Source organism: Thunnus albacares, chromosome 8 (assembly GCF_914725855.1).
Source record: "Thunnus albacares chromosome 8, fThuAlb1.1, whole genome shotgun sequence".
Lineage (NCBI taxonomy): Eukaryota > Metazoa > Chordata > Actinopteri > Scombriformes > Scombridae > Thunnus > Thunnus albacares.
In genome coordinates this window covers 24829362-24855889 of record NC_058113.1, presented here as the reverse complement: position 1 = coordinate 24855889, position 26528 = coordinate 24829362, and the positions used below count along the sequence as shown (strand labels likewise).

General features: G+C 39.0%; 1 protein-coding gene across 4 annotated transcripts in view; it reads left to right on the top strand.

The window, feature by feature from the left end:
- LOC122986994 (mannosyl-oligosaccharide 1,2-alpha-mannosidase IA) overlaps nucleotides 1–26528 on the top strand; it is a 200292-nt gene that overhangs the window by 127666 nt on the left and 46098 nt on the right. For all 4 annotated transcript variants that reach the window (XM_044358569.1, XM_044358568.1, XM_044358566.1 and 1 more), the window contains one exon: nucleotides 10253–10333. In XM_044358569.1, the coding sequence (XP_044214504.1) occupies nucleotides 10253–10333 (81 nt within the window). The remainder of the gene's footprint in view (nucleotides 1–10252; nucleotides 10334–26528) is intronic.

Below are 26528 nucleotides of genomic sequence, written 5' to 3'. Positions count from 1 at the left end.
AATACTAAATGCAGGATGAATATTGGATATAAACACTCCACATGAATGCTGATGTCGCTATGTCTGTTGAATGTGAAAATAAGCAAATTTTCACTAAAACTTCAGCCATAAAAACTTTCTTAAGTGATAAAATGTCTATTTTGTGCTTAGAGGCTGTTGTGCTGCCCAGAGTCAAAAAAATCATTTAATTCAGGTTCAGCTGAGATGACACATTTCAGCTCCAGTTTATGGACTGAAGTCTTTTATAATTCTTTTTTTTTTTTTTTTTTTTTTCACGTTACCACACTTTGTGGCATGTGAACAATATGTTTTAATGGTGATGTTTGTGTGTCAGTCTGTGTAAACACATTTACGCTGAAGCAATTAGAGATTTAAAGATGATAAAGATGAAAGAAAAAAGACAAACATTTGCTACCTTGAGCTTCTCAAATGTTTGAAATACAAAAAAATTTGAACATTGTTTAGAGATGTTCACTGACAAAACCGAAGAACTCACCTTGAGCTTCAGAAACTCATAGTCCTCCGTTTTCTGACATCTTGCAGGGTAAATAATTTATTGATAAATGAAAAAAAATCTACAGATGAATTCTTAATGTAATCAAATGTTAGTTGCAACCCAAAAAATTAGTAACTTTAAAACAAGACACTGATGATATTTATGATGAGTTTCATTCTTATACCACTGAAGTCATGTGAAGACAAGTATATTGCAATAGAAATGTTTATAATTGATACAGTAATTAGCTCAGTTAACGACCTCATCTACATAACTGTGCGTTTATTATATCAGCGTGAATTCAGTGGAACATTAAGCAGCTCGAATGCCTCTTTTCCCACCCAACAGCTTGGGAGCAAGCAGCTTCTAGTGCTGCTGAGACACAGTTGAAGGATGTGGCTCAGTCAGCAAGGCCAAATACAGTGGGAGGTATATGATGAGAGACAGTTACACACAGAGACGGCAAGAGGGAAGATGGACTGTAGAGAGGTGTATAATAACGGCAGTGTGAGAGCGTAGAAAAGTCCCACGAGACCTCAAAATTATCACAGAGGACTCGGTAGGGAGTTTCTGCACGTCCCCAGAGAGAGAGCGGCGACCTACGCGCAGAATGCTGCTCTTGTTTTTTCATGTGTGTATTTGTGTCTACGGATGTATAGAGAGAGCATCAAAAGCTGGAGAAGAGCTCTGAAAATAGACATATCCGGATAGATAAATTCTAACATATTCTAAAGGAGGTGAAGCAGAAGATGGGTGTGAAAAAAAGATGGAGGGGTGATAGGTTGGGTGGTGATTCAGCTATAATTTATCACACAGGAAGTATTTGATTAATTATTCACCAGGCTGTTAATTCACAGCTTAATGCATTTAGTGGAGATGTTTATGATACAGAGCACATTCTCTTATGTCATGTTGATGTATGTTTAGGGAGACATTAGCTACTGATTAATTACCAGATTCTAAAAGATAAGTGTTATCAAAGAAATAAAACGTGAAACATACCTGATGAGATTCAAAACCGTTAGCTATTGGTTTATCTTAATGCGTCTCTGCTTGGACCATTTAATCAGGGTTTATTGGTCTGAGATGGGAATATAGGTATTCGCTGAAGCTTCACTAACCCCAGCTCGTAAAAATGCATCATGGGAATGTAACAAGAGTGGAGCAATCGAGTAAAAAAAAAAAGAAAAGAAACCTGATGTATTGCGACTGATAACCATTACAGTCTAATGTCTGTCAGTTAAAATGCCATTTGAAAAAACAGTCACTTTCCATTTAAAATTATCATAGTGAAGACTTTAGAAAAAGAGACACATCCTCCTCCATGTTTTTGATTGTTCCTGAAAAAATTAAAGGAGCTTCTCACTCAACGCAACATAAACCCCTTTTTTTGATTAGTTTATTTATTTTATGTATCATCAGCGTGGGTCCAAAGACTACTCTGAATAATAAAATAAAATGGGAATGTCAGTATTTTGGTACATGCTAATATACTGTAATGATAGATGGCGTTGTCTTTAATAGATAAGCCTCTTTTAACAACAGTTGTATAAATTTTAATAGCGATCTTGAACATGCAGATATCCACAAATGAAATTATCTAATGTGTCACCACACTGTGTCTATTTAAACTCTGATCACACAATTTAATAACATAATGTTCTTATCACTCACTCTTTGCAGTTGGGTTGATGTCACCAACCTAAATATTGAGCTGTGTGGGGTCATCATTTGTGAGGTCTCCTCTTTTTTTTTTTTTTTTTTTTTTTTTTTTATTGGCATAAAGTTAAGAGCTTCCTTTCCATCAGTGAAGGCTGCCTAGCGTGCTACAGAGGTTAGTGGCCATTAATGCTAATGTTGGAGACTGCTCTCACAGCTTGGACACTGATCAAGGCTATCATTACTGTACAATATAAAAAGAAAAGGAAAAAAAAAAAGGCAGCTACAGCTTTCTGTCCTGAAAGTAGCTGGGTGGAGCGGAGCACCATTGGGAAGCTCGTCTCAGCAGAGGCAGCAGCTTGGAGCATGCAGCGTGCTAGACAGACAGAGATTAGAGTAACAGGATCTAATTGGTCCCTTTCATGATTTCTCCATGTTAATTAGCGACGTTAAGTTAAATCACAGTCACTAATGCCGGGCTCAGGCTACAAGAGTTTTGGTCTGTTTTATCCCCGATTCACCCGTCCTGACAATCGAAGGAGAGATATCTGGTCTGGGACGTTGGTCGGTGCTGATGTTCGGCCCAGATTATCTGGTAATGTGAGGGGTTTACAGATCCAGTCTTAAACCTCCAGAACTGCTCGCAGACTCATCGTCTCATCGTATCAAACATGTTTGATATTTAGGAGTAAAAATCTGGATGATTACGTCACTGCTTTCCGAGCGGGACTACAATAGCCAATGAGAGAGACAAGTCTATAAGAAGTCGCTACATTTCCTGCCTCTAAACTGGAACATGTTGACACTTTTTTTCACAATAGCACTAATAATAATTTATTTTCATTATACCAACACAATTTTACATTGCAACAGTGGACAATATCGCTTTTGAACTAGCTAGCTAAACATTAGAGTTACAAGCTAACGTTAGTCGTTAGGGTGTTGCTAAGCAAAGGTAAACATTCTGGCCCCTGAGGCTAACGTTAGCTAGCATGCTACTGTTGACAGACTAAAACTGACCTCCAGTTCTTGCTGAAGAACAGACACGTGTGTTGACCGCGTCTCCCCAACCATTTTTTCATCCAGACTCGTTTAGTGTTCTGCTTTTGTTTTTTCTAAAAGCAAAGCATTACCAAAGCAAGCACCATGTCAGTCTCCTTTTTGTTTTCATCTGCTTCCCAATGAGATCATGTGAGATCACATGAGGTGGTGCATTGCCCCCTCAGGCATGATAATCTCAATAATACCCAGTAGAGTGTGTGTGATGCACCATTATTTTCAAATCTTGTAGTGTGTGCATGTTTGAGATTAGAGAGAAGAACATCTGTGAAGTTTCTCCTTATGTGTGTGATTCAACCCAATTTCAAAATCGGTCAGGATTTTATAACTCCTGTAGTCTGAGCCCAGCTTAAGTGTGAATCACCAGTTCTGGTAGGAGAGGCAATCATCTGCTTAATTTTTAGCCTTGGCTCATCAGGTTTTTTTTTTTTTTTCTGTCACATCAGGCTAATTTGGCTTTGAAATGTATGGCAGTTGAAACCTGGACCACAGGGACGCCAAGAGTCATCTGCCCAGTGACAATGATGCCTCTTTATTAGCAGTAAATCATTACATTAGCATCTGAGCAGGACACACCACTGGGCAACAGTCTAGTCAGCTCCTTGGCACACAGCAGCACAGCGGCCATGCCAATCAGGCTTATGTCCCAGGCAAATCTGGGCTGAGTATGACGGCAATCTTTGCCATGGCTGTTGAAATACTCATCAACAGAGAAACCAGCATCAAACACTGTCAGCAACATTGCATGGCACTGGTGAAGCAGAACACCTACAAGGTACGGCAGCAATGTACCCAACGAGTCGTTACACTCATTATTTTATTTTAGTTTCTGCGGTGGCTTATCCTGCGCAACAATTACATTATGCAAATCAATTAAAATGCAGATTTTTCTTGCAGTATCATGCATATTTTGAGTACTCGAAGCATTGTTATATGCAGTATCCTGTTGCCTGTGCAATTTTGAGGCTGTTTTTCATCCAAGTGATCACCTTACCTTTTGGAAATGATAGCATTAACTACACGAGGCGGCATGGGAGATGTATGCAGTCAAATCCTATACATACAGAGCTCAGCTTGTTTTCTCTTGGCATTGAATAAGCTTCATCTCTAATTCGTTTGTTGTTTGTACTGTAAACATGCAACACTGCAATGCAGATTTGTTCTAACACCATATTTGTTCAGTAATCATCCTTCAGAAAGTCTCTTCAGTCACCTTATGCTCCAGCAGGCTGAGAAGTGAAGATAGGCAGAGAAACTGGAGGCAGAGTTTCATCTTGGTGGCAGTGGTGGTGGTGAGAGCTTCTGTGTTTACTCTAACAGCCTTGTGTTGCCTCCTAATGAGGTCCTCAGCTTAAACACCGTGAACAGAGACAAGACTGAAAAAGTGTAAACCCCCCCCCCTCCCAAAAAACAGGTGTTATTCTTTTTACCGTATTTCTTTGTCATGCTTGCTGGAGAGCGGTTATGCTTGCTGCACCATGTTGTAATGTGCCTTGAGGAGTCACAGCACAGTTAAAATGAACTCTGTGCTGAAGCATGTGTTAGCGATTTTTAGTTAGTTGTGTTTTTATAAAAATGTAATCTTTTATTTAAACAGACCAAGATAAATATCTCTTTTTCAAGACCACAAGAATAAACGTGCAGTATATTGGTTCTACGTATAAGAAAGACTTGTGGCGAGTACAATGTTTTAATATCTCCAAAAGGAATAAAAGATTTTAATGTCAAGGTTTTTGTATGTCATTCCATTTGTAAAAAGTATAGTGGTAAAATCAGTTTTTCCAAGCATAGATAAATGCAGTACATCTAAATTTAAAATGTCCTGTGACTCTATAATTACTATAGGGTCACAGGACCCTATAATTAGTGCATTTAAATGGGATCAGAGAGCAGAGGTAGTGAGGCAGTTTTTCCAGTAGAGCTTCATAGATAACACACAGTGAGACTCCCTTCTGTTTTAGGAATGATTTCCTAACAATTGATCATTTATTTGCAAGAAATTTGAAAACAAAACCTATAAATGAAGCCTAAAACTGAGATAAATAGCACCATCACATTCAGACGAGATGGGTAAATGGCCAAGCAATAGTGCATTGAATGAAACTGAATGGTTTATATTGACATTTCCCATAACTGTCTTTGATCTGCTCTACATTGATTTACTTTTTCCATCATGAATATCACTTTGTGCTGTCAGACTGATGGAAATTTCTATGTTTACATCAATACAGAGAAACTTAATTAGTCACTGAAACTCAAATAGAAGTTTCACATTTTGTAATTTCTTTCTTGCAAGGTAAAGGGGATGAATCTTCCATTTACCCATATCAGCCGGATGTTTGTCCAATTAATATCTCAAGAACACATAGCTTTGAGCATTATTATTATTTTGTGTTTCAATCAGAAGCCAAACTTGGTTAATGAATAAGAACAAAACAAATTTACTTGTGAAAAATTAAAATCTTACGCTGGCAAACGTCATTAAGATCAAACCAGTTCCAATGTGAGCCTGAGCCGTGTTAGTCTAACCCAATCTGATATGCAGTTATTCAGCTTCACCTTCCATTCGGTAAAAATGAATGCATATTTTTTTATTTATTCATGTGGAAACAACCTCTCAGAAGGCTTGACATTGTTTTTAATCTTCTTACTTGATATCTTGCTTATGATTTGATGATTGAATTGATTTATGTCAGTGTGAGTTTAAGTTGTATTGTTTAGTGTGGGTTTCAAAGAGCCCCAGGGTTTGCTTTTTTAGTTGATTTAATTGAGATGCAAATCTGAAAGGTTGCCCCATTTGCACTGGAACAATGCGTTAGTTCTTCCTAAAAAAAAAAAATACATCAGATTAAAAAATCAACAAAACCCATTTTATTAGAAACTGTGCCTGCAGGCTTGCTTTACGTCTAAATGCACTTTCCTGGATATTCAAATATTGCATCTGTATGAATGGAAGTTTTAAACAAAGCCTGGTAAGTGATTTTTTTTGGGGCCTGTATTAAGTAAAAGTCAGATTAGCAAAACCTTTGCCAGCATTACTTGTCTTTCCTCACTATGCCTCATGCCTGTCTCACTGAGTGCCACTATCACTGGTGATAAATAGACACTCCATTCCTAATCACTGCCATCGTACTGCCATTACTGAGTGGGCCACTCATTTCAGGGCTGGCAAGACAGCTCGGCTCAGCCGCCCTGCCAGAGGCATCAGTGCTTTGTCTCAAGAGATGTCACCAGTTCCGCTGACTTCAGGGATGCCGCCGGCGCCTTGGGTTGTGCATCTACTCCACTGTTATTACCTGATTCTTAGAGTTATATAACACATGACAAGATCAAGGCGTGTTAAAGGAAAAGCTTGACATTTAGGGAAATATGCTTATTTTTCATGCCAAGATTCAAAGATCGATACCACTTTCTTATCTGTAGCTGAACTAAACAGTTAGCTTAGCTTAGCATAAAGACTGGGCACAGGGAAACAGCGAGCCTGGCTTTGTCCAACCTCAAGCTCACTAATTAACACAGTATATCTTGTTTGTTTAATCAGTACAAAAAAGTAAACACAATGGTCTTCATGCTAAGCTAGGATAACTGGCTTCTGGCTTCACCTTCATACTTACCGTACAGACATGAGAATAGTATTGATCATCTCATCTAACTCTCAGCAAGAAAGCAAGCACGATTATTTTCCAAAATGCCAAACTATTCCTTTTGAAGAACACAGTTTGTCAATTTTATTTTCATTGCTAAGTTGCTGACGTGAATCATCAATTATTTTGCTTTGAGATCATCTAACATGTATTTTAAGAGACAAACACATTTGATGATCATTGATGCCAATTATTGATTAAGTCTGTCTTAAATATATATAACAAAAAGTACTTATTATATAAAATAAGAGTATAATAATACAAAAAGAGGGTTAAGGACACGAATGTTTTTAAGAGATGATATATATGGAGATAAATGATACCGTTGAACAGATGCCAGTGATTCTCCATCTCAATGCTATTCCTCAGAGTAGAGCTAATTGCCCTCTCTGGCACCCAATTACAGATTCCTTATCATCCACACTTGAGATAGCAATTTCCTTCTCAATGGGTCTCCAAGTCAATGAGTACCAGTCTGCTTCAACTTTCAGCTGACATAAGAGGCCATAATTTAGGTGACATATTGAGACACATGGAGTTTTACCTCTTACTTTATATTTAATTTAGAAAAGAGTATAGACCAAATACGTTTAATGTTGGCAAACAGAAATGGCTTCCTGGTATAATTTAGGAATTATTGTTGATTTAACCCTCTGGGAAGGTTTCATAGTCAAAGCAAGAGAATATTCAAATTTTCTTCCAACTCCAACAAGTACAGTAAATGTAGTATAGCAAAGTATGTTTGAGGTAAGTGAAGGGATCTCAGTAATTCAGGTATTTACTGCTTGTTTTTACCTTAGGACTAGATACTTATAGAAAGAGAATTGAGGAGGCACACTCTACTGTATACTGTAATTATATAAAATCCTAAAGTAGTTTAAAAAGAGAGGATTTTTAAATGGAGAAGACATCTTATACTGTTGATACGCTTCTTTTCCGCAAAAACATTTTTACAATTAAAGGCCAGTCGCTAATGGAGGCTGGGTAAAAAATCATTGAGGTGTTGGAATTAAACATAGTCTACCGGCTCACATGGTAAATCCAGCATAATGCACATTTCCACGAGATTTATTTCATCAGTACCACACCAGAGTCATGTCATGTTTACCAATCTGCTGCTCTGAATTGCTCTTTTTAACAGTATTGATTTTATTCACCAATTGATCGCTGTTAAGCTACCATCAGTAAAACTCATTACTTTATTGTTCAATTCTCTCCACAGTTGTGGTAAACAAAGGCCCCAGACACTATTTGAGAGTTATGTCATAAATCAAATAAACCTGTCAAATAATTTCTCTGTGTTTAGTTATTTGTGAAAAAAACTTGGACTGATCTGATACAGAAAAGTTCTTACTGTGTCCAAGTCAAACTCTAAACGACAAAAAGAAAAGCTACAGATGGTGTTTCAAAAACATACAGCAAAGCAGCAAAGGGGTTTAAATAAAATTCAACTTGAGCCAGTAAACTTACTCTCCATTAATCGATATTGCCCAGCAGTTGTAAGACACTCTCAGACAAAAGAGGAAACAAAACACCAGGGAACTTGATTACATGACTTTGACTTTCTGGCCTGACTTTTTGAGCCTGGCCTTGCAGTAGTGGTTGATTTCTTTGGAGAGTGAATCTCCATTACAACAGGCTTTCAAAGAGAGGACGGGGAGCTTGGGAGCCTGGCGGTTAGACAGACTACCTCATAAGCAGAAGTTCACCGGTCTTATTCCCTCAGTGTCTGATGTGTCCATCAACAGCCAGACAACCTGTCTCTACTTGAGAGAAATACTGAACCCCTCCGTTTTAAATCAAATTTATCAGCTTATGTAAAACAAAACCAGAGCAAAGTGTAAGATGAGAGCAGTTTTGATGGCGCTAATACATTGATATTGATGCTTTGGTGATGCTTTGCTGCACTTGGACTACATTATTGGCTTGTATTCATCCTTACTGTCATATACTTATCAGTACACCACAATATCCTAAAGAGGGATAATAGGGTTAATCAATCAATCAATCACTCAGGCAGTAGAGGTTTTGTAGTTTTATCATATCTCTTAGCAACCACATCTGCTGTTGTAATGGGGATTCACTGGAAAATTGTATTTGTGTGGATAATACCCAAAGAGATGTCAGAAAGTTTGTAATTTCAGTAACTTATTGAGTAAAAGTCTGATGTCATTTAGACTGCTGTGCACAGTTATAAGATAAAACTGATGATATTCAAACAGTCGTTTTCTTATTGTCAGTAAATCCCATGAAAGGCCAAAATCAGCAATGAATTGATCCTACAAACAAGTATTGTCTGTATAGCCAAATTCTGATATAACTTATTCCTCTGTACCAAAACTGTAAGAAAAAAACCCACATCAATGAGTCCCACCGTTGAGTGACATGTTCCTTCGTTACCATAAACACAGACACTCTAGTTTATTTTTGAGTCGATCCTGCATCCTTCAGTCCTGCTGCTGGAAATACTCACTGGTACACCAAATCTATGGCTTAAAATAGGGCCCAACAAATGCAGCACTTAGTCTTTGATGAGTAAGGTTTGCCAAAAAAAAAAAATGCAGGAAATTATTTAGCCTTTATTGAAAAATGAAAGTATACATTACAGATTTACTGCTTCAGTAGGAACCACTGGACATGAGGCTGAGACTCACAAAATTGCATTGTTGGTTTTGGTATTTTAATGGTATTTGTTGATACTATAACAGAAGTATAAAATATCACCAGCCTTGTCACGTAAGGTCCTCAAACAGTACTAACACCAGTTTCTACAACATACAGGTTCTGCTGCTGTCATTACCTCAACATTAAAAATGATCAGGTGCATCAGATACATAACGATCAGTTACACAAAGCTAATCACAACCACTATTGCCCAGTGCCTGAGGATTTCTGGTATTTACCTGGTTGCAACATCTGAATCAACACCCATATCTCAAATATTTCAAATGTCTGGTGTTGCTCTTTTGTATAATCGTTTCCAATCAACACCTTTTTTTTAGGCAGGACTAAGGTTGAACATCATCTATCTCAGCTATTTAAACTTGCTGAAATCAGAACAACACCATGCAAAGTCATTTCTTGTGAGAAAAAGTCTTTTTTTCCCCGTTTCCTCCACAGGTAATAAAAGGTGTAATTTATCATTTGGCACTTCTGGTTCTTGTGGAAATGAGTCTGAAAGATTTGATGCTCACAGATGCTCCTCATGTACATTTCAGAACTACACTAAACAGAATTCTTGAGTTTAATTCCTCTCTTTTTAAAAAAAAAACTATATATTTATGAAGACTGCAGGAGATAATTATTTTCTATTAACACCACTGTGCTGCTTTATCACTGACTTATGCTATGGCTGAGTATGACATTTGACGATGTGATCTCTTTGGTTCAACAGAATGGCGAGGCATCGCTTTTTGAGGTGAACATCCGTTACGTCGGCGGGTTGCTGTCAGCCTACTACCTGACAGGAGAGGAGGTAAGATTAATAGATGTCTGTTATCCTTCTACTCTAGCGAGATCCGCTGCTTCCTTTCTTCCCAACCAGCCCCGCAGTTTGAATGATGAGCAGGCTACGTTGTGAGTGAATATGTGTATGTGTGCGTGTGTTAATGTGTCATCACAGTGCCCACATAAAATGAGCTTGCTGGCATTTTAACATCGCCTGTACAGTATACATAAAGCATTTTTTTCTTATATAACGAGTTTCACTTTAAAAAAAGAAAAAAAATGGTAATTGAAGAGGAAGTTTAAACCAGTATTCACCTGGTTTTATGTCTGCACACATCCAAACATTGTGTTTGCTATAGTTTAATAGCAAAGACCCTGTTTTAACAAGCAAACGAGTTGCTGATTATGTGCAAGAGTTCCTCTAAATAGTAGAAACAGAGTGAATCGTTGAACCACAGAGATTTCACTGCAGATAAAAAGCGAAGTTTTTATTTATTTATTTTTTTAAATTTAAGTCGAATTATAATTTTTTTAAACTCATATTTTATTTTGATTTCAGAATCTTAAACAGTGGAGTACAAGTTCAATATAATTTTACATTTTAATGTTCTTTTTTTGTCATTTAAATGTTTTATTTACATTTGAATATTGAATGTTTTAGTATATCCAACTTCCAGCTGCTTTCATATTTTTCCAGCTATGAATACAGAGAAAATTCAAAGAAATCGAATTAATTTCAGTAACCTTCCCGCTTCCTTATATATGTATCTAACAAGGAGAAATGGAAGAAATGTCAATCATTGTAAAATGTATGGTATGTAAGTGTTTTAAGAGTGTAGGATGGATTAAATAACCTTGCATAAACAAGGCCATTACAGGACTTAACGTCTTTATAAATTTGAGCTTTTAGAGCCTTAGTGTTTTTGCTCCATCTCATATAAATTGTGTTTTTTTTTTTTTTTTTATTTAAGCTTAAAATAATCATCCCTAAGTACACATTAGTTCAAATCTGCTGTCTCTGCCTTATTGTTGCAGTATAGTATGTAATTAAGTGTTAATGTGACAATGCTCAGAGGCTAGACAAGCAGGCTTAGAACTGAGAGGTCATTTGGTTTAATTTAAGAGGCAAAGTGACTGAGAATAGCTTTTCTCTGCTTGAAGAACTACCACAGTTGTGTCCTTGAAGAAGCCACAGTCAGTGGCAGTGAAGAAGTGTAAAAGGCCTGCGGTTACGATGGAACGCTTCCAGGTGTGAAGCTGTGAAACTTTATAAGTGTGAAGCACGGCCTCGCCAAAAAAGAACTGCGAGTGCTCGCTAAACCTTGGCTGGGTAAATAAAGGTTTAAAAATCGCCTGCATCAACCACACATCACAAATGGTCCAGTTCATTATCAGTATATTGTGAAATCACTGGAGGTCAGCATGTCACCGTAATGAGCATCTGCCTGTAGCAGCCTCCTGGAGCGTACACATACTGTACACTGTACTTCTACTGGTTTGAACGCCACCCAGTCGAAGAGGCTGAAATCTGTGCAGAAGCAAAATTAATGGAGAGCGTATCCAGTAACATATGAACACTCCAGTCTGTTTAATGGACATTGATTTGCAGGCCGGGCGAGTTTAGGGGAGAGCTGTATAAAAATTGTCCACTGCAGCTGGATGAGTGAAATATGAATACATTGCTGGAGCTGAATATATTTTTGAATCCATTATCCCACATTTGTGTGCCATTAATGCCATGCAGAAAATGTGCCTCTTTTTTATTCACCGGTCCAATGGAAATTTCTATATGTGGCATTGATAATGACATTTTCTAATGTGAGTGTGCGCGAGTGTGCAAAGCAATAATAGAGTGTATTATCCATGAAGTTTGCTCTTATCTTGTTGTGTCACACATGTACATTAGGGCCAACTAGTCTTGGTGAGGAAAATCTGTAAAAAAGAGACAACAGCTACCTTTACACGTTTTTGATCTTGTCTTTATTTGACCTCATGTTGTTGCCGCAATTCTTCGTCTCACCACACTGAAAACATTCTCGTCAATTTGGTTAGTATCACCCTCCGTCTCTGTTGTTATATTCAAACAACCGCGGTGCCTTTTCCCATGAGTTTTCTTTCCTATGGACTTTCTCGGTGTTTACATTACGCTATCATTCCCCGGAGATGGAGCACACTGTCTCAGTTTCCTGACGGACGTATCAATACCCTTTACCGCGGCGCAGTTATCCATCACATGGCTCACTTGTGTGCTTTCTGTGAAGGGTCCCTGAGTGTGAGATTTATAGCTACCTGATCCCCCTACCCTCAATTCCCCCATTAGGGTCTCTTCCTAGGAGTCTGCTGTTCCATCCGCATGATAAAACTGGCAGATTGAAGGTCTCTCGCTGCTGCAGAGACTTAAATCACCTGAGATTCAATGTGGTGGACTATTATGAAACTGTGGATCCAGTTTGACCAGAGGACATTGGGCAGCTGGTGCCGCCGTAAATGATTGCCGGGGAGCGGGTGATGATTATGGCTCCTTGCGGGATGCAGTTTGCAGGAGAAGTGCTTGGAGCAGAACTGGAGCAACACCTGATCATTAATAACCTCCTGTTGTTTTGACCGAGTGTATGTACTGTTTATGTGTATGTTTTCTTGGGGCCCCGGAAGAATCATGGTTAGTCTTTATGGAAGTGGTCCTCGGGTTAAACGTCTGGTTCAAACGGGTCTAGTCGCAGTTCCCCCTGCTCCATTTGCTGCTCTTTCATCATTCACCATCACACACTCCTGGCCAGGCCAAATGCCTCTGACAGAAGTGGCATTTACTGTAGGTTGTGTTGTTATATACCCACCTGCAATGTCCATTTTTTTCTGTAACTTAGGGCTGTAACACTTATTTACATTACTGATTTCTCTATTGATAATTCTACGATTAATTGTTCAGTCTAGAAAATATCTGAAAATAGTAAAAATGTCCATAATAGTTTCCCAGAGCCCAAAGGTGACAACTCTGCCAGTACTGTAGCAGTTGAAGCTTTCTCAATACGGAGTACACCAGTTTCAAACTCGTGTCCTTCGGAGTTTAAACCTGGAAACTGGAGGATGTGTTTCACTCTATTTGCAACCAGTTCAGTTATTGCACTTCACTATAACTGTAAATAATGTCATGAGGTTCACCTTTATGGCTTTGAGTGAAATATCTTCACAACTATTGGATGGATTGCTGTGACATTGACATGACATAACTTTTCATCTGTCGCCATCACCAGGTCAAATTTTTAAAATTTTCATTCTTTTGTTAATGACAAAGTATCCGCAAAACTAACAACATTCCCATCAGCCTCAACTGTACTTTGCGTTTGGTGCTAATTAGCAAAAGTTTACATGCTAACATGCTAAACTAAGATGCTGAACATGATAATATCTATGAAATAGTTCATAGGAGAAGGCAGGTGCGCTTCTCCTGCAGTACTCTGCCTTCAAAAAAAAAAACAGTCTATGTTCTCCAGAACAAAGTCAAGAATAAAGGAGCATATGTAAACAGCTCTGAGGAAGGCTTTATGCCGAAACACGTCAGCAGATTTGTCAGCCCATTGATGGTGAATAAATTTATCTGACAGATCTATACGTGAGGTGATTTTTTTTTTTCTTAACTATGGAGGGCCACCTTTTTTCCTGTCTTTGTTCTGGAGAACATAGAATACCTGTTAAATATCAGCATGTTAGCGTTGTCATTGTGAGCGTGTTAGCATGGTGATGTCAGCCTTGGGCTCAAAGCACTAAATACAATATCTCAGAGCTGCTAGCATGGCTGTAGATTAGTCTGGTTACAATACCTTTGGTCTAACTCTTGTTATGGAATCTCATAGTTTTGTGATTTGTAATCAGTGGCACTGAATTTGTTAAATGCAGTATTACAATTGCTCACAGTAAAGACTTAAGAGGCCAACTTCTGTCTTCAACCTTTATTGGACGTCAGTTTAGCTCACTTCATACTCTAGCTGTTCACCTACATTGCTTGTTTGCCTGACCAACAGTCCCAAATCAACAAAATTGTTAACAAAAGTGAAGTTGGACCTTGTAAATGTTGGCATTTTTGCTTCAGAAGTGACATAAACAATTAATGGAGTAACAAAATTGTTGTCAATACAAAATATACTGTAATATACTATGCATTTATGTATTTTTTTCCCACTCAAATATCCTCTTATATCCATATACTTATGCTCAGCTCCTGTATGTAATCATTGGAAGTGGATTCTATTTGAATTCATTTGTGTGAAGGTCTGTGTCCCTTATACATGTATGAGCATGTGTCTTTTCAGGTACTGCTGCATATTCTATGTGCCCCTTCTTTCACCTCCATATAAGAACATGCGTGTTTGTACGTGAACTCAACCTCAATTTCTCCACTACTTGTGTGTGCACTGCATGCCCACGTGCAGTCCTGCGTGTGCACGGCGTGTATGCGTTTCATTTGTCAGTGTCCGTTTATATACATACAAATGTATGTGATGGTGAGACCTTGTGGTCTGATCCTCTTCCCTTTGCGAGAGCAGAGAACAGTGAAGGGGGGAAAAAAAAGGAGGGCGGTAGGAAATGTATTCAACAGCCTTGTGTGAAAATTGCCTGTGGGCTGAGTTGAAGCAGCAGGGAGAGAGGGAGGCAGCAGCCGGCTGAGGAGAAGAAAGAAGTGTGTTCATATGTTCATCAGCGAGAGGAAAGAGGAGATGAAGAGTGGGAGAGGGGGATGAGGAGAGGTGAGGAGTATATTCATCAGCAAGTGTGAGAGTGCATGTGAATCTGATACATTGTTCAAAGAAAACAAATCCATCCCCTCTGATGCCATGATACCATGATATTCACTTATACAGTATAATTAGTATAATTATGCAGGGCTACTTTTTTAGAAGGTATCATTTGGGGATACAGAGGTTAAAAGTACTAAATCACAGATGATATTGTTAAGGCCTCACCTGATAGATCAGATAAAAACATCTACAATTATTTCTAATAAATCATTATTTTCCATTACATTTATATATGATTTCAACTGTAAAAGAAAAAAAATGGAAAACAGCACTAAATTAAAGGCTCATAGACTTACTTTTGCCAATAAATGTGATGAAAAATGAAAGAACCCATATTTTCACACATTCAACACTCAGTAATAAATGAGTTCACTGACACCTTTTGTTCTGGTTAAAGACAAGCCGCAAGTTTAAGGACTGAGAACAATAAATTCAGCTGACTGCTTTTAACAACTTGGCTTCACAGTCCTCCAGGAGAAGGGCAGCGGCCTAAATGAAACATTAGCTTTAAAGAATCCCTTTGCCAGTCAGGACTATCTGTAAGAATTAGCTGTGAAGATGCCACTCAAACTACGGACTTTGTCGTTGAGTATTTGGTCACAAGGACACTTGCTTCCTCTTTTTACCCCTGAAAAATCACAGGCTGCGTATGTACCTGCTGGTCTATGGTAGAGACCACATCCCTGATCCAATGTGCTTTTTCTCTATGAAAATGTACTTTCTTTCCTACAATCTAGCTCTCAGTTGACCTTATAGTACAAGTGTGTATGTACCAGCATGTAACATGGCAATGCAATAGTTTAGTATAGTCACTCTCCCTTAAATAACTTAAATAAGAGTATAAGGTCAGAGTGAAAATACTAAAAATTACCCTTTAAAATGTTGTGGACACATTGGTCATTTTATAGTGGCAGAGTTCTTGCATTCAGACCGCTGGCTGTCTGGCCAGTGGGAATCCATCAGCCAAATACAATTTAGAGTACGAGTTTGAGTGTGTATGAGTGAATATGAGTTTTCTCTTCATTTTATGGAGGTTTCAGCTGCACTTCTCCTGCTGTTTAGAGAAGTAGAATCCTGCAGCAGACCGGTCTCAGGTGATGATAGACAGCTGTCAGTCCCTCTCGTACATGATAGACAGGTGGGTGAACATGTACATGTTTTATTTATACATATAAACAGACTGACTGCATCATAAAAGGTATACAGAATATGTAGCAAGAGTTAGTCTGTGGTTAAGGTATATATGACAACAGATATATACTGTGGTAGATAAACAGGCTTTCGTAGAGGAAACAATGTAGAACAAACAGCTCAACAAACTATAATATAAACATGTAAAAATGAATTGGTTGCTGATATATAAACTTCTACAACATCTTTAATATTTCAATAGTGTGCAAACATTTTGATTCAGATCATCATCTGAGTTGTGCGAATTGTTCACTTTCTAATTTACATTCTGTGTGACCAAAGGAACGTGACCATGGCAAATTAAGTGGAATTGGAGGAATATATTTTTAAAAATTCCAGTTTTTCTGGGGAAGGGCCTCTAGACTCCCCATGTAATTGGTCCTCTCCCATGTGTGACGGACTATTTCTGCCCATGAAAGATGCACAGAGGCGGTGAAGAAGAAAGACAGACAGATGGGAGAGGAGAGTGAAGGGAAGAGAGTGGAGAGGCAAATAGGCAGAGAGGGAGAACAAGCAAGACAAATGAAGAAGAAGAAGAAGGAAGACAAATACAAAGCCAGAGGAGGAGGAAGAAGGATGGTGACAGGGTGAAAATTCCTGGCATATTCCAGCAAACACAGGGCAATAAGCAGGGAACCATTTAATCAAGGGCTAGTGGTCTTCAGTCCAACTCTTTTGCATGTTTGTGAACTTTTGGGAAACATGCGAGGGCCACAGCTCTAACCTTTTCTACTCGGGAGCCGAAGAGATCAACATTAAGTAACTCTGGCACTTCAGGCTTTGTCTTTTACTCTACTAAAGTTCACAAACTTCAATCTGTCTTTATGGCCTGTGGGTTTCCTTTTAAAACCTGGCGGCATCATTTAAATACCAGAATTTCTTTGTGAGAGAATGAGGTTTTTGAGGGGTCGTGTTTGCACTAGTCCACATTGTTTTTCCCTCTAATTTGTTTGATCCACTTCAGTCTCCAAATATGGTTTTATTTTGGGTCATAAGACATGAAGAAGATAACACAGTAGAGCGCTCACACACACATGAATATCACAGATATTAAGAACAACGCAATATATTGTAAATTCCTCTCGGTTTTTCTTTATTTCTCTCCATTTTCATGTTTTTCTCTCTCTCTCACAGCATTATTAAGTCACATCATTAAGTGCTGAGAGAAGCTCTGTTGTCATGTTAGGTTGCAGTGTGTGCTGCATGCATTAGCAGAGGAACCAAGTTTTGTTCTTAGACTGAATGATTTGACCTTTACTCGCCTGCTTGAGAAGATCATGCGGAACAAATTGATATTCATAACAGAGTTAATGTCGACCAGTATGTCTTAAGACTCAATCACAACCTGATATGCAGGAAGAATATGAAAATGATCTGTCTCTGTACATGTGCCTGCGTGTCTGTTTTTATCTCTTTTTCTTTTTTTTTCCTCTCTCTCTGCGTCTCTCGTTCTTACAGCGCCTCCAGAAAACTTCCAACTCCCCTGACAGTTTCTGCAGTGATGCTGCTTAAATCAAAATGGGTTGCATTGACATTTCCTTTATTTTTGTATATTTTATATGTTTAAATTATGATAAACTGAATTTGTTTTAAACGTTTTTGAACATTTTATTGAATTAATATAGAGAATTTAATTATTAATTCAACTATCTGGGCTGTATTTTGTAGTGCACAGTGTGGACTGTGTATCAGCCATGAAGTTTCATTATTTTTTTGCACACCCAGGTCTGTGCAAAGATTGAAATTTTGGGACTCTGCTGAAAACTGTAAACTCGACTACATCGAAGTGTGAGGAGTGTCAGATAAGAGGCTGCAGTGCTGTGGCGGTGTGAAGGATTCCTCGGGTCCTAGTCTCTATCTAACATTGGTAACTTTCCTATCGGACTCGGACCAGGCACAGACATTTTCAGTATCCCTGTGATAATCGCTTATAGATGCCTGGTGAGATTTGCATTCAGACAATCTGGTGCGTGTCCCAGGAGTTCAGCCTCAAAATCGCCTGACTTCAGCTCTAAAGTCGATTACTTCTGGGTCCTCTCCGCTCGTCACGTCACATGCTAATTTAAATAATCCGCAGGATTTTAAGGCTAGAAATAGATTTGGTTTCTTACATCTGAATATACGTAGTTTACTAAGTCATAACAAATATGATCACTTAAGTATCCTATTATCTCAAATTCATCTGGATGTTATGATTTTAACAGACTTGGCTGTAAAAAGATTGATAATCAGTTTCTTTTAGTGGTTTTAATATTTTCAGAGCAGATAGAGGAGGTGGTGTAGCAATATATGTAAAATCATCTCTCTGTACTCGAGCTGACTTCAGTCTCAATTCCTATATATTTTGAATTTATTTCCTTGAAAATTGATCTGGGGCATAATAATTCAGTAATAGTAATTGGTGTCTACAGACCTCCTTCTGCCCCCTCAGAAGCCCTTGAAAAACTGGATGAATTATTTTCACCATTGATTGATCATGAGGTGATTATCCTTAGTGATCTCAATTTAGACTGGCTTACCTTGGCATCTATTAATCTTAAAGAACTTTTTTTTACAGTCTTAATTTCACATCCCACTCTCACCAACCTGAAGGATTCCTCCCAGTCAAGCATAGTTGACTTAATATTAACAAACAGACCAGAGAAATATTATATATTTCTGCCTTGTAGTGTTTTTGACCTTGGTGTTAGTGACCATTGCCCGATTCTTTGCATTAGAAATGTGAAACGGAGGAAAAATAATTCACACATAGTGGTCAGAAGAAACTTAAAAAAACATTGACCAGGGCTTTCTACATGACCTTTACTCCAGTCCAATCACTGACACTCTCAAAATCTCTGATCCTGAACAAGCTTTAAGTTATTTTACCAATGTTTTTAACTCAGTTTCAGATAAGCATGCACCCCTGGTTCACTGCTGAGCTTTCTACCTTATTTTATTCCAGAAACAAAGCATGTGCTCTGGCTAGGCACAACAAAGACACTTGTCATTGGCTCACCTGTAGACAGTTGAGGAATCAGTGCACAGCTGCTGTCAGAAAAGCCAAAACTGACTGCACCCTTTTACTGTTTCCTCTTATAATCCCAGTAAGTTCTGGAAAATAGTCAAATCTACCTCTAACAATTCTACCTGCCTATGTTGTTAATGACCTAACTGAGATAACTGATAGTCATGTAATGTGCTTTTAATGATCGTCTTGTCAGTTTTGTGTCTTAGTTTTGGTCCCAACGGTCGTCTGGAAGAACATAGATCATCCTTCCTTAATACGACTGCTGAAGTAAATTACTCCTTTAGCTTATCTCCTGTCTCCAGTAGGATGGTAGCTGACATTTTATGCAATATTGATGCGCGAAAATCAACGAGTGATGACAAACTGGAACCATTTGCTTTGAAATCATCCGCATAGCTAATTTCTGAATATATATATATATATATATATAATAACTCATATTTTCAATCTTAGCATTGCCTCTGGCATCAATCTTAGTTTGGAAGACTGCCTATGTTCTTCCTCGCCATAAAGGTGGTGGTAAATCTGAATTAAATAATTATCGTCCAATCTCAAAACTATCTTGTCACTTGTTAATGAACAGTAGAAATCATTTTTATCCACGTATTCCATACTATCTCCATTTCAGTCTGGCTTCAGGCCCTAAGCATAGCATTATTTCTACTTCTTAAGTTATTAACAATATAGTCTCAGCATTACATAACAAAAAAAACACTTTGCTGTTCTTTTTATTGACTTAACAAAAGCTTTTGACACAGTTGACCACTCTCTGCTTTTTTTGACCTCATTTTCAACCACACTGTAGTTGCACCATTCACCTCTGGCCACAGTGTTACCCAAATGTCAGCTACCAGGTCATATGCACCTGCACCATGCAGCACTGACTGTGTGCTTGTTTTTTTTTTACTGTGTACCAGTGATTCACAAAAAATAATGTGATCTGAATTAATTTTTTGCTGAGGCACCTGGCAGCTATTACTTTTTTTTCCATCTGTTTTTATTAGCTTGGTGGAACTGTGTTCTTGGACTTTTGTCTGTTCTTTCTTGCAGATTTGTATATTGGTCAAAGGCTGCAGGGTGCAAAATTAACTTTTTTGTCCAGTGGCCAAATGGCGAGTGAATGTTCAAATTTTACCAGCCATTCAACCATTGTTGATTGCAGATAACGTTGTTTTTTTGGCCGGTGAGTGAAGCAAATCTATCAGCCACTTGCATATTTTACCAGCATTTGGCTGGTGGCTGGTGTTAATTGTGCCCTGCTTCACTTCACATGCATTGTTTGCTTCCAAAGTATTTCACATTACATTTTGCAATTCTCATGTCTCCCCACAGTTTTAACTCTGATATCTGCAGCATCTTCTTGATGAGGTTTCAGTTCTGGCAAAGTAATTTAAACAATATTTTTTCAGAATTTAATCATCTGATTCTGCAGCCCATAAATCAAGTTTAGGTCTGATTATGGATAACTTTCATATTTGAACTCAAGCAGCCAATTATGGTGCTTTGTGCATGTCTGCTACTGTAATTTCTCTCTCATCACCCGCTGCAGCACCCAGCAACGGAGATATTATATCATCGTCCCTGCTGTGACCATGCTTCCCAGTGGAAAGGGTTGGGTTGTAGTGGAAAATAAATTTGCCAGGTGATTTTTTTTTTTTCTTTCATAGTACAGTCAGTTATTGTATATGGGGAGCCAATTGAATAAACCTGAGCCTCAGTGCTGCAGCGAGCACTGATATTCATCAGAGTGCATGCACGGAGAGGATCACTTTTCAGCCATCCTTTAGGGAGAGACAGGGATACACTCTCCTGCCAGTGAAGGGTATGGTGCCTTTTCTGACAGCCCATCCCCCATTGTGCTGGCTGCCTCTTACATAAACTGTGCTGAGAGGCAAAGAAAAATAGCAAAATGAGGTCTGGGTGAAATGCAAGATGCATGGTTAGCCAGTGCAGGTGGCGAAATCAAAGATGGAGATGATATATCGTGTAGGTGATGTTGAGTATGTCCACATGACAAGTACCGTGTGCCGAGGAAGGACTGGCTCCTTCAGTGATTTAAGAGAATAAATGCTGTGATGTTGCCATTTGAAATATACTGTAGTTTCACTTAAAATAAATTTGAAAAAATGGCGATGAAGTGGTTGTTTCCAGTATGATTTTTTTTTTGAGAGAGACATATTTTGGCTCACAGCTAGTTGCAACTGGTCTTCATCACTTTTTGTTCATAAAAGTTCAATATGGAGGTCAAGCTGTTGATTGTACGCTCTGTCTCTTAATTATGGTGTCACAACTGGATTGGGATATAAATAATTTTCCTCAATAATCTAAATTTTTGAAGTATCAGCACCTGCAGGCTTTATGAACTGGCAGGACTTTGCATTTCCATTTGATTGAAACTCACACTCGCGTCATATTTACTCATTTTTCAGCGTTTTCTAAATACCGCGAGGGTTGCCTCCTGCAAGTGGTAGCTAATTAAGGAATTCACTGCTTTGCAAAATGAAAACTGGAATCCATTCACACAAAGCCTAGTAATAGTATTCATAATTCTGGCATTACAATAACTTTTTTTATGCTGGAGTCAGGCAAAATAAATTAGTACAAGAAGTGTAAAAGAGCCCGAACTCATACCTGAGAGCTTGTATCATGTTCATGCATGTGTGTGTGTGTTCTGCTCCCTGTGTTACTGCATTTTATCTGTTTGTCTCCTTTCGCTGAAGAACCGAAAAGTGGTCTTAGAAGAAATTTCATTTCCTCAGATCAAAGTGGATCATCATAATCACACAGTAACCTGCCGCGCTCCGTAGTCCCCGCTGCAGGCTTAACCGTAAAAAAGGAAAGCTCCCTATCCCAAACCCCCATTCTGCTCTGTGTACAAACACCTAATCCCATTTGTGCAGAGTTAAAATAACTGTGCTCCGCTCCCCTCTTACACCTTTCAGTTTTATTATGGAATTAAGAGGCACACAAGAACAACATCTCATAACCAGCAGCTAACACATCTTACATTACCGCTTGTTCAAATGTTATATGCATCAGAGCGTGCAGCTTATCTAATATTTGTTTGGGTCTTGTACAGTTGGCTAATAATAACTCACTCACTGAATAAATCTGTCACTCAACAATAAGCTACCAGCTTGTTTGCCAAGCCCGCAGCCACGCTGAGCATCTAAGGATACGTTTCTGTTACCACTTGAATTATTACATGATTAAGAATGCGAATAGTGTTTTTACGCTGCGAGAAAAACACAGGAGCTTTTTTTTTTCCCCCTGTATATTGTTGCCCTTGATGTATCCCCACCTTCGCTCAATCAGTCTGTTAGTTTTCTTCTTGTATAAACCCTTCAATTAGTCTTTCTTTAGCAGTACATAACATTCTCGCCAGAGTAATTGGATTTAGCCCGGGAGAGCTTTGGCATCAGCCCAAATGAGCCCAAACCTCAATAGAAACCCTGTTGAGAGACTGCTGAAACTTTAGTGCTTTATTTTCTTTTTTCACAAGTCATGCCAGTCAGGAAGGACACGACACAGGCCAAACAAATCAAATCCAGGGGATCATTAGGCTGTTCTTAATGATGTCAGCCTTGTGGCATCCAGGCCTTTTCATTCAGACTTGGCACAGCTCACAGCCCCGAGGCCTTATTTATAAGCTTCAGTGCTCCTCTCTGTCTATCAGCAATTAAAGCGAAGAAAGAGCCTTTCCCTGCCTCCGAGGTTGTACTGAAGACATTTAAACAAAATCCATGTATTCAAAATATACTTTTGACTGACACCAGACCCCAAGAAATGTTGAGGAAAAATAGTTGTTTTTTTTGTTGTTTTTTTTAAAAGTCAGCCATGATGAAGTTTTATTTTTTAAAAATGTACTTTTTCACCCAAGACAAGGATTGCTTTTGGAAGTCTTCAAAGACACAAGAATTTGATTTAGTACAAGGGGCCCCATTATTGCTTCAGTACGCTACACAGGATTATTTAAGGGGTCAACGAGCTGGCTTTTAACTGTGAAAGTATTGATCCTGATGGCTTTGGCCGCAATCAATGCCTTCCTGGAAATAGAGAGTGTGTGCGTGGTGGGCATGGTGGCTGATTTGTTGCTGTAGAGGTTGAAAGACTAAGTGATGCATACAGATCGTGTAGTTTTGCAGTCTGAGTAAAAAGATAAAAGAAATTCCTTTGTTAGTAACCAACGTTTACATAAAGATAGATTTAAAAGCCTGTAGCATCTGAGCTTGTTTCTTTGCCAAAATGTCTATCCATATTTTTGTTAATTCAGGGTGAGTTGATGATTTGTGTAGAAGCTAGTATAAAACCAAGTTTGAAATTAGGATATATAAAAAGAGCTGACAGCCAAACTGACAGTGAATTTAAGTTTTGCCAGAGGTCTTGCTTATTGTTTTGTTGAAGCTGAAAGGAAATAGAGAAACATGGAAATTTAAATTGATAGCTTTTTTTTTTTCAAGCCCTACAACACACACCATGGCTCATACTGCCAAGAAGGTATTTTAAATTCAGCTAGTGTTGGCCATAACTGCTTTTTATTCAAAACAACACCCCATGGAACTGGTTTGGGTGGTGGCCTCTCTAAACATGAGCGAGAGAGATAAACGTGTGTGCCAGCGTGTGTTTGTGCATCTTTGTGTATGTGTTTGTGTGCAAGTATTGTTTGTATACAAAACAACAACTCTTCACCAAATATGAAAGGTGCAGCACATTGAATATGATGTCCCACACTCCAGAAACATCAACACAATGTCACATAGCGGAGTCTGAACAGCGGACGGGGCGGTCGCAGCCTCACAGCAAACAAGCCTGAGCAGAACAGCAAAGATCGTTGACAGCTAAGTTGATTCAAAATGGATTTTGGGTCAAGAGGAAAATTTAAGCTGCAATATTTCCACAGAGGCAGCTTGACAACAATATGAAAAACAGCCCAATTTGGTCGGGAAGACAAAGTCTGTCTTATTGAATTCCATTTTAGCTGATTAATGTCTCTGTGCAGTCCCCAGCGCTGTGATGCAGCACAAACTGCCACAGCTTTTCAATTCCAGATGTAATTGAGTGTGTTTTTTTTCACGAAGCTGCAGTGGCCATTAATTAAGCACATAAAAAGAAGCATATTAATTGTGGGACAGGTTAGAAAGCCTACTCGCGGTAATCAATTAGATTCTAAACAATGAATGAAATCTCCCCCATTTGCAGCCTTGGGAAATTCAATTACTTATCATCCTCACTTCTTCCCTTGAGGAACCTCCCTGTCTGTAACGGCTCAGGTGAATTATTGGCTTAACATCACACCGCAGACGACTGTAGGTTTATGAGTGGCACGACGCACACATTAACACATGCAAAGGTACATATAGACAAACACCAATGCACGCACCCATTAAAACATACACTATCATTATCTCAATCCCGTGTGGAGGCATTAATTGATCTGTTTCTTCATATTTAGCGTAGCACAATTAGCTAATGGGCTGGCCTCTTAGCGGGCATGCAAGCTTGAGAGATTTGGAAGCACTCCCCTTTGGAGCTGATGATTTTGAAAGATGAACGGCCGTCAGGGCTGCGCCCGCTGCCCCTCGCTCTTCCTCACCAACAAATAGTCCCTTCCTGACTTAAATGTATCATTACGGCTACAGTGCATGTCCTCTTGCTCGCTGTGTGGGTAATGGAGCCCGGTCTCGTTGCTGCTGAGACGCCCTTTATCCGTCAATCAAAAGGACGTGTCCAGAAATTGCTTCCTGACAGATGCAATGATGATATACTGTGTAGTGTAAAAAACACGGTATTGAGTTTGTTCCATAGAAAAGTTGATAGGCCTGGCGGGGGGGGGGGTGTTGTTGCCATGTATAAAGATGTTACCATTGATACATGGTGATCAGGCATACACCGATTACATTACTGGCTCACTGTTTTGCCTTTTAAAAAAAACACAAAAAAAACCCTATTTTAGTTTTTTTTGCGTATCAGCGCCCATGTTCATCAAATAAAAAAACTCTAATTTGTAAAACACCAAGCATGTTATCAATACTTAGTCGGACAAGCAGCAGCAGAGTCGCAGCAGAGTAGTAGAGTGAGACGTCTGTCCTCCCTCCTGCTCTTTGCTGTAAACACACGTAGCTGTTGGCGAGCAGCTGCCGTCATGTCTCCCTGGATCTCGGTACTTGTTTTCAGCAGAAACTCTCCCGCTCTCTGCTGTGACGGTGCCTCCCAGTGGAAAGCGTTGGGTTGTAGTGGAAATCCTCCTGCTCTCAGACGGTAGGCGGGTTGCTCCGGTAGCTGCAGCCTCACCGTCACACACACACACACACACACACTCTCAATCTCTCTATCTCTCTCTCTCTAGACCGCACACTCACTATGCACTGGGCTATTCCTAAAAGGAGATACTCTACTTTAGAAAACATCTTAAAATACATTGAAAACACAAATCCCTGATGCTTAGGCCTGGCTTGGGTTCACCTCAGGCCCAGCGGGCAGCCAGGCTTGCGATACACTGGCGGAAACCCTGAACCCTGACTTTGCTCAAACTCTATTTTCACCTCCTTATTTTCTTTTTTTTTTTTTCAAACACATTTTTTTCAATCTCATTTCTGTCTCTCCCTTTTCTCCTCAGCTTTATCTTCCTTATCTTGGTTGTAGTATTACTCTGTGTCTCAGCTAGCTGAACACACGGCTTTATTTTTCTCTCCTCCCGTTTCTATTCTCCTGGAATGATGCTAGTCTTAGCTGCACATAAAGTGAGACTGCCCCGGGATAAAAGAAGTCACCTCACAAACTCCACCTGAGGTTGTACGCTTCACTGTGCGTCTGAGGAAAGAGGGGACGCAAACAGAGTGTCCCTCCGGGCCTGTGGGAGAGTCTGTGTTCACAGCACGCCTTCGGCTGGGAGAGTTCATACATCTTAGTGTTTGGGTGACAGAGTTATTCCTTCACATCTCTCACTCTGTCTCTGCTTCTGCAGGAATGTGAAGATCACATACAATACACCACCAATCAAAACACTCTAATAAACCAAGCAGGACAAATGTGTGCCCTCTGTTAGATTTTTGTTCCCTTTTTTGTTTTTACAATGACCATTTTTGCTGTACTATCTCTTGTATCTCGGCTCATGGTCCCTCAAGGCTGCATAAGGAAAAAATATTCACACAGAAACTCTCCAGGGCTTTTTCAAAGAAAGCCTCCATCTGTACCCTGACGATAAATTATAATCCTGTTTCCAGTATGTA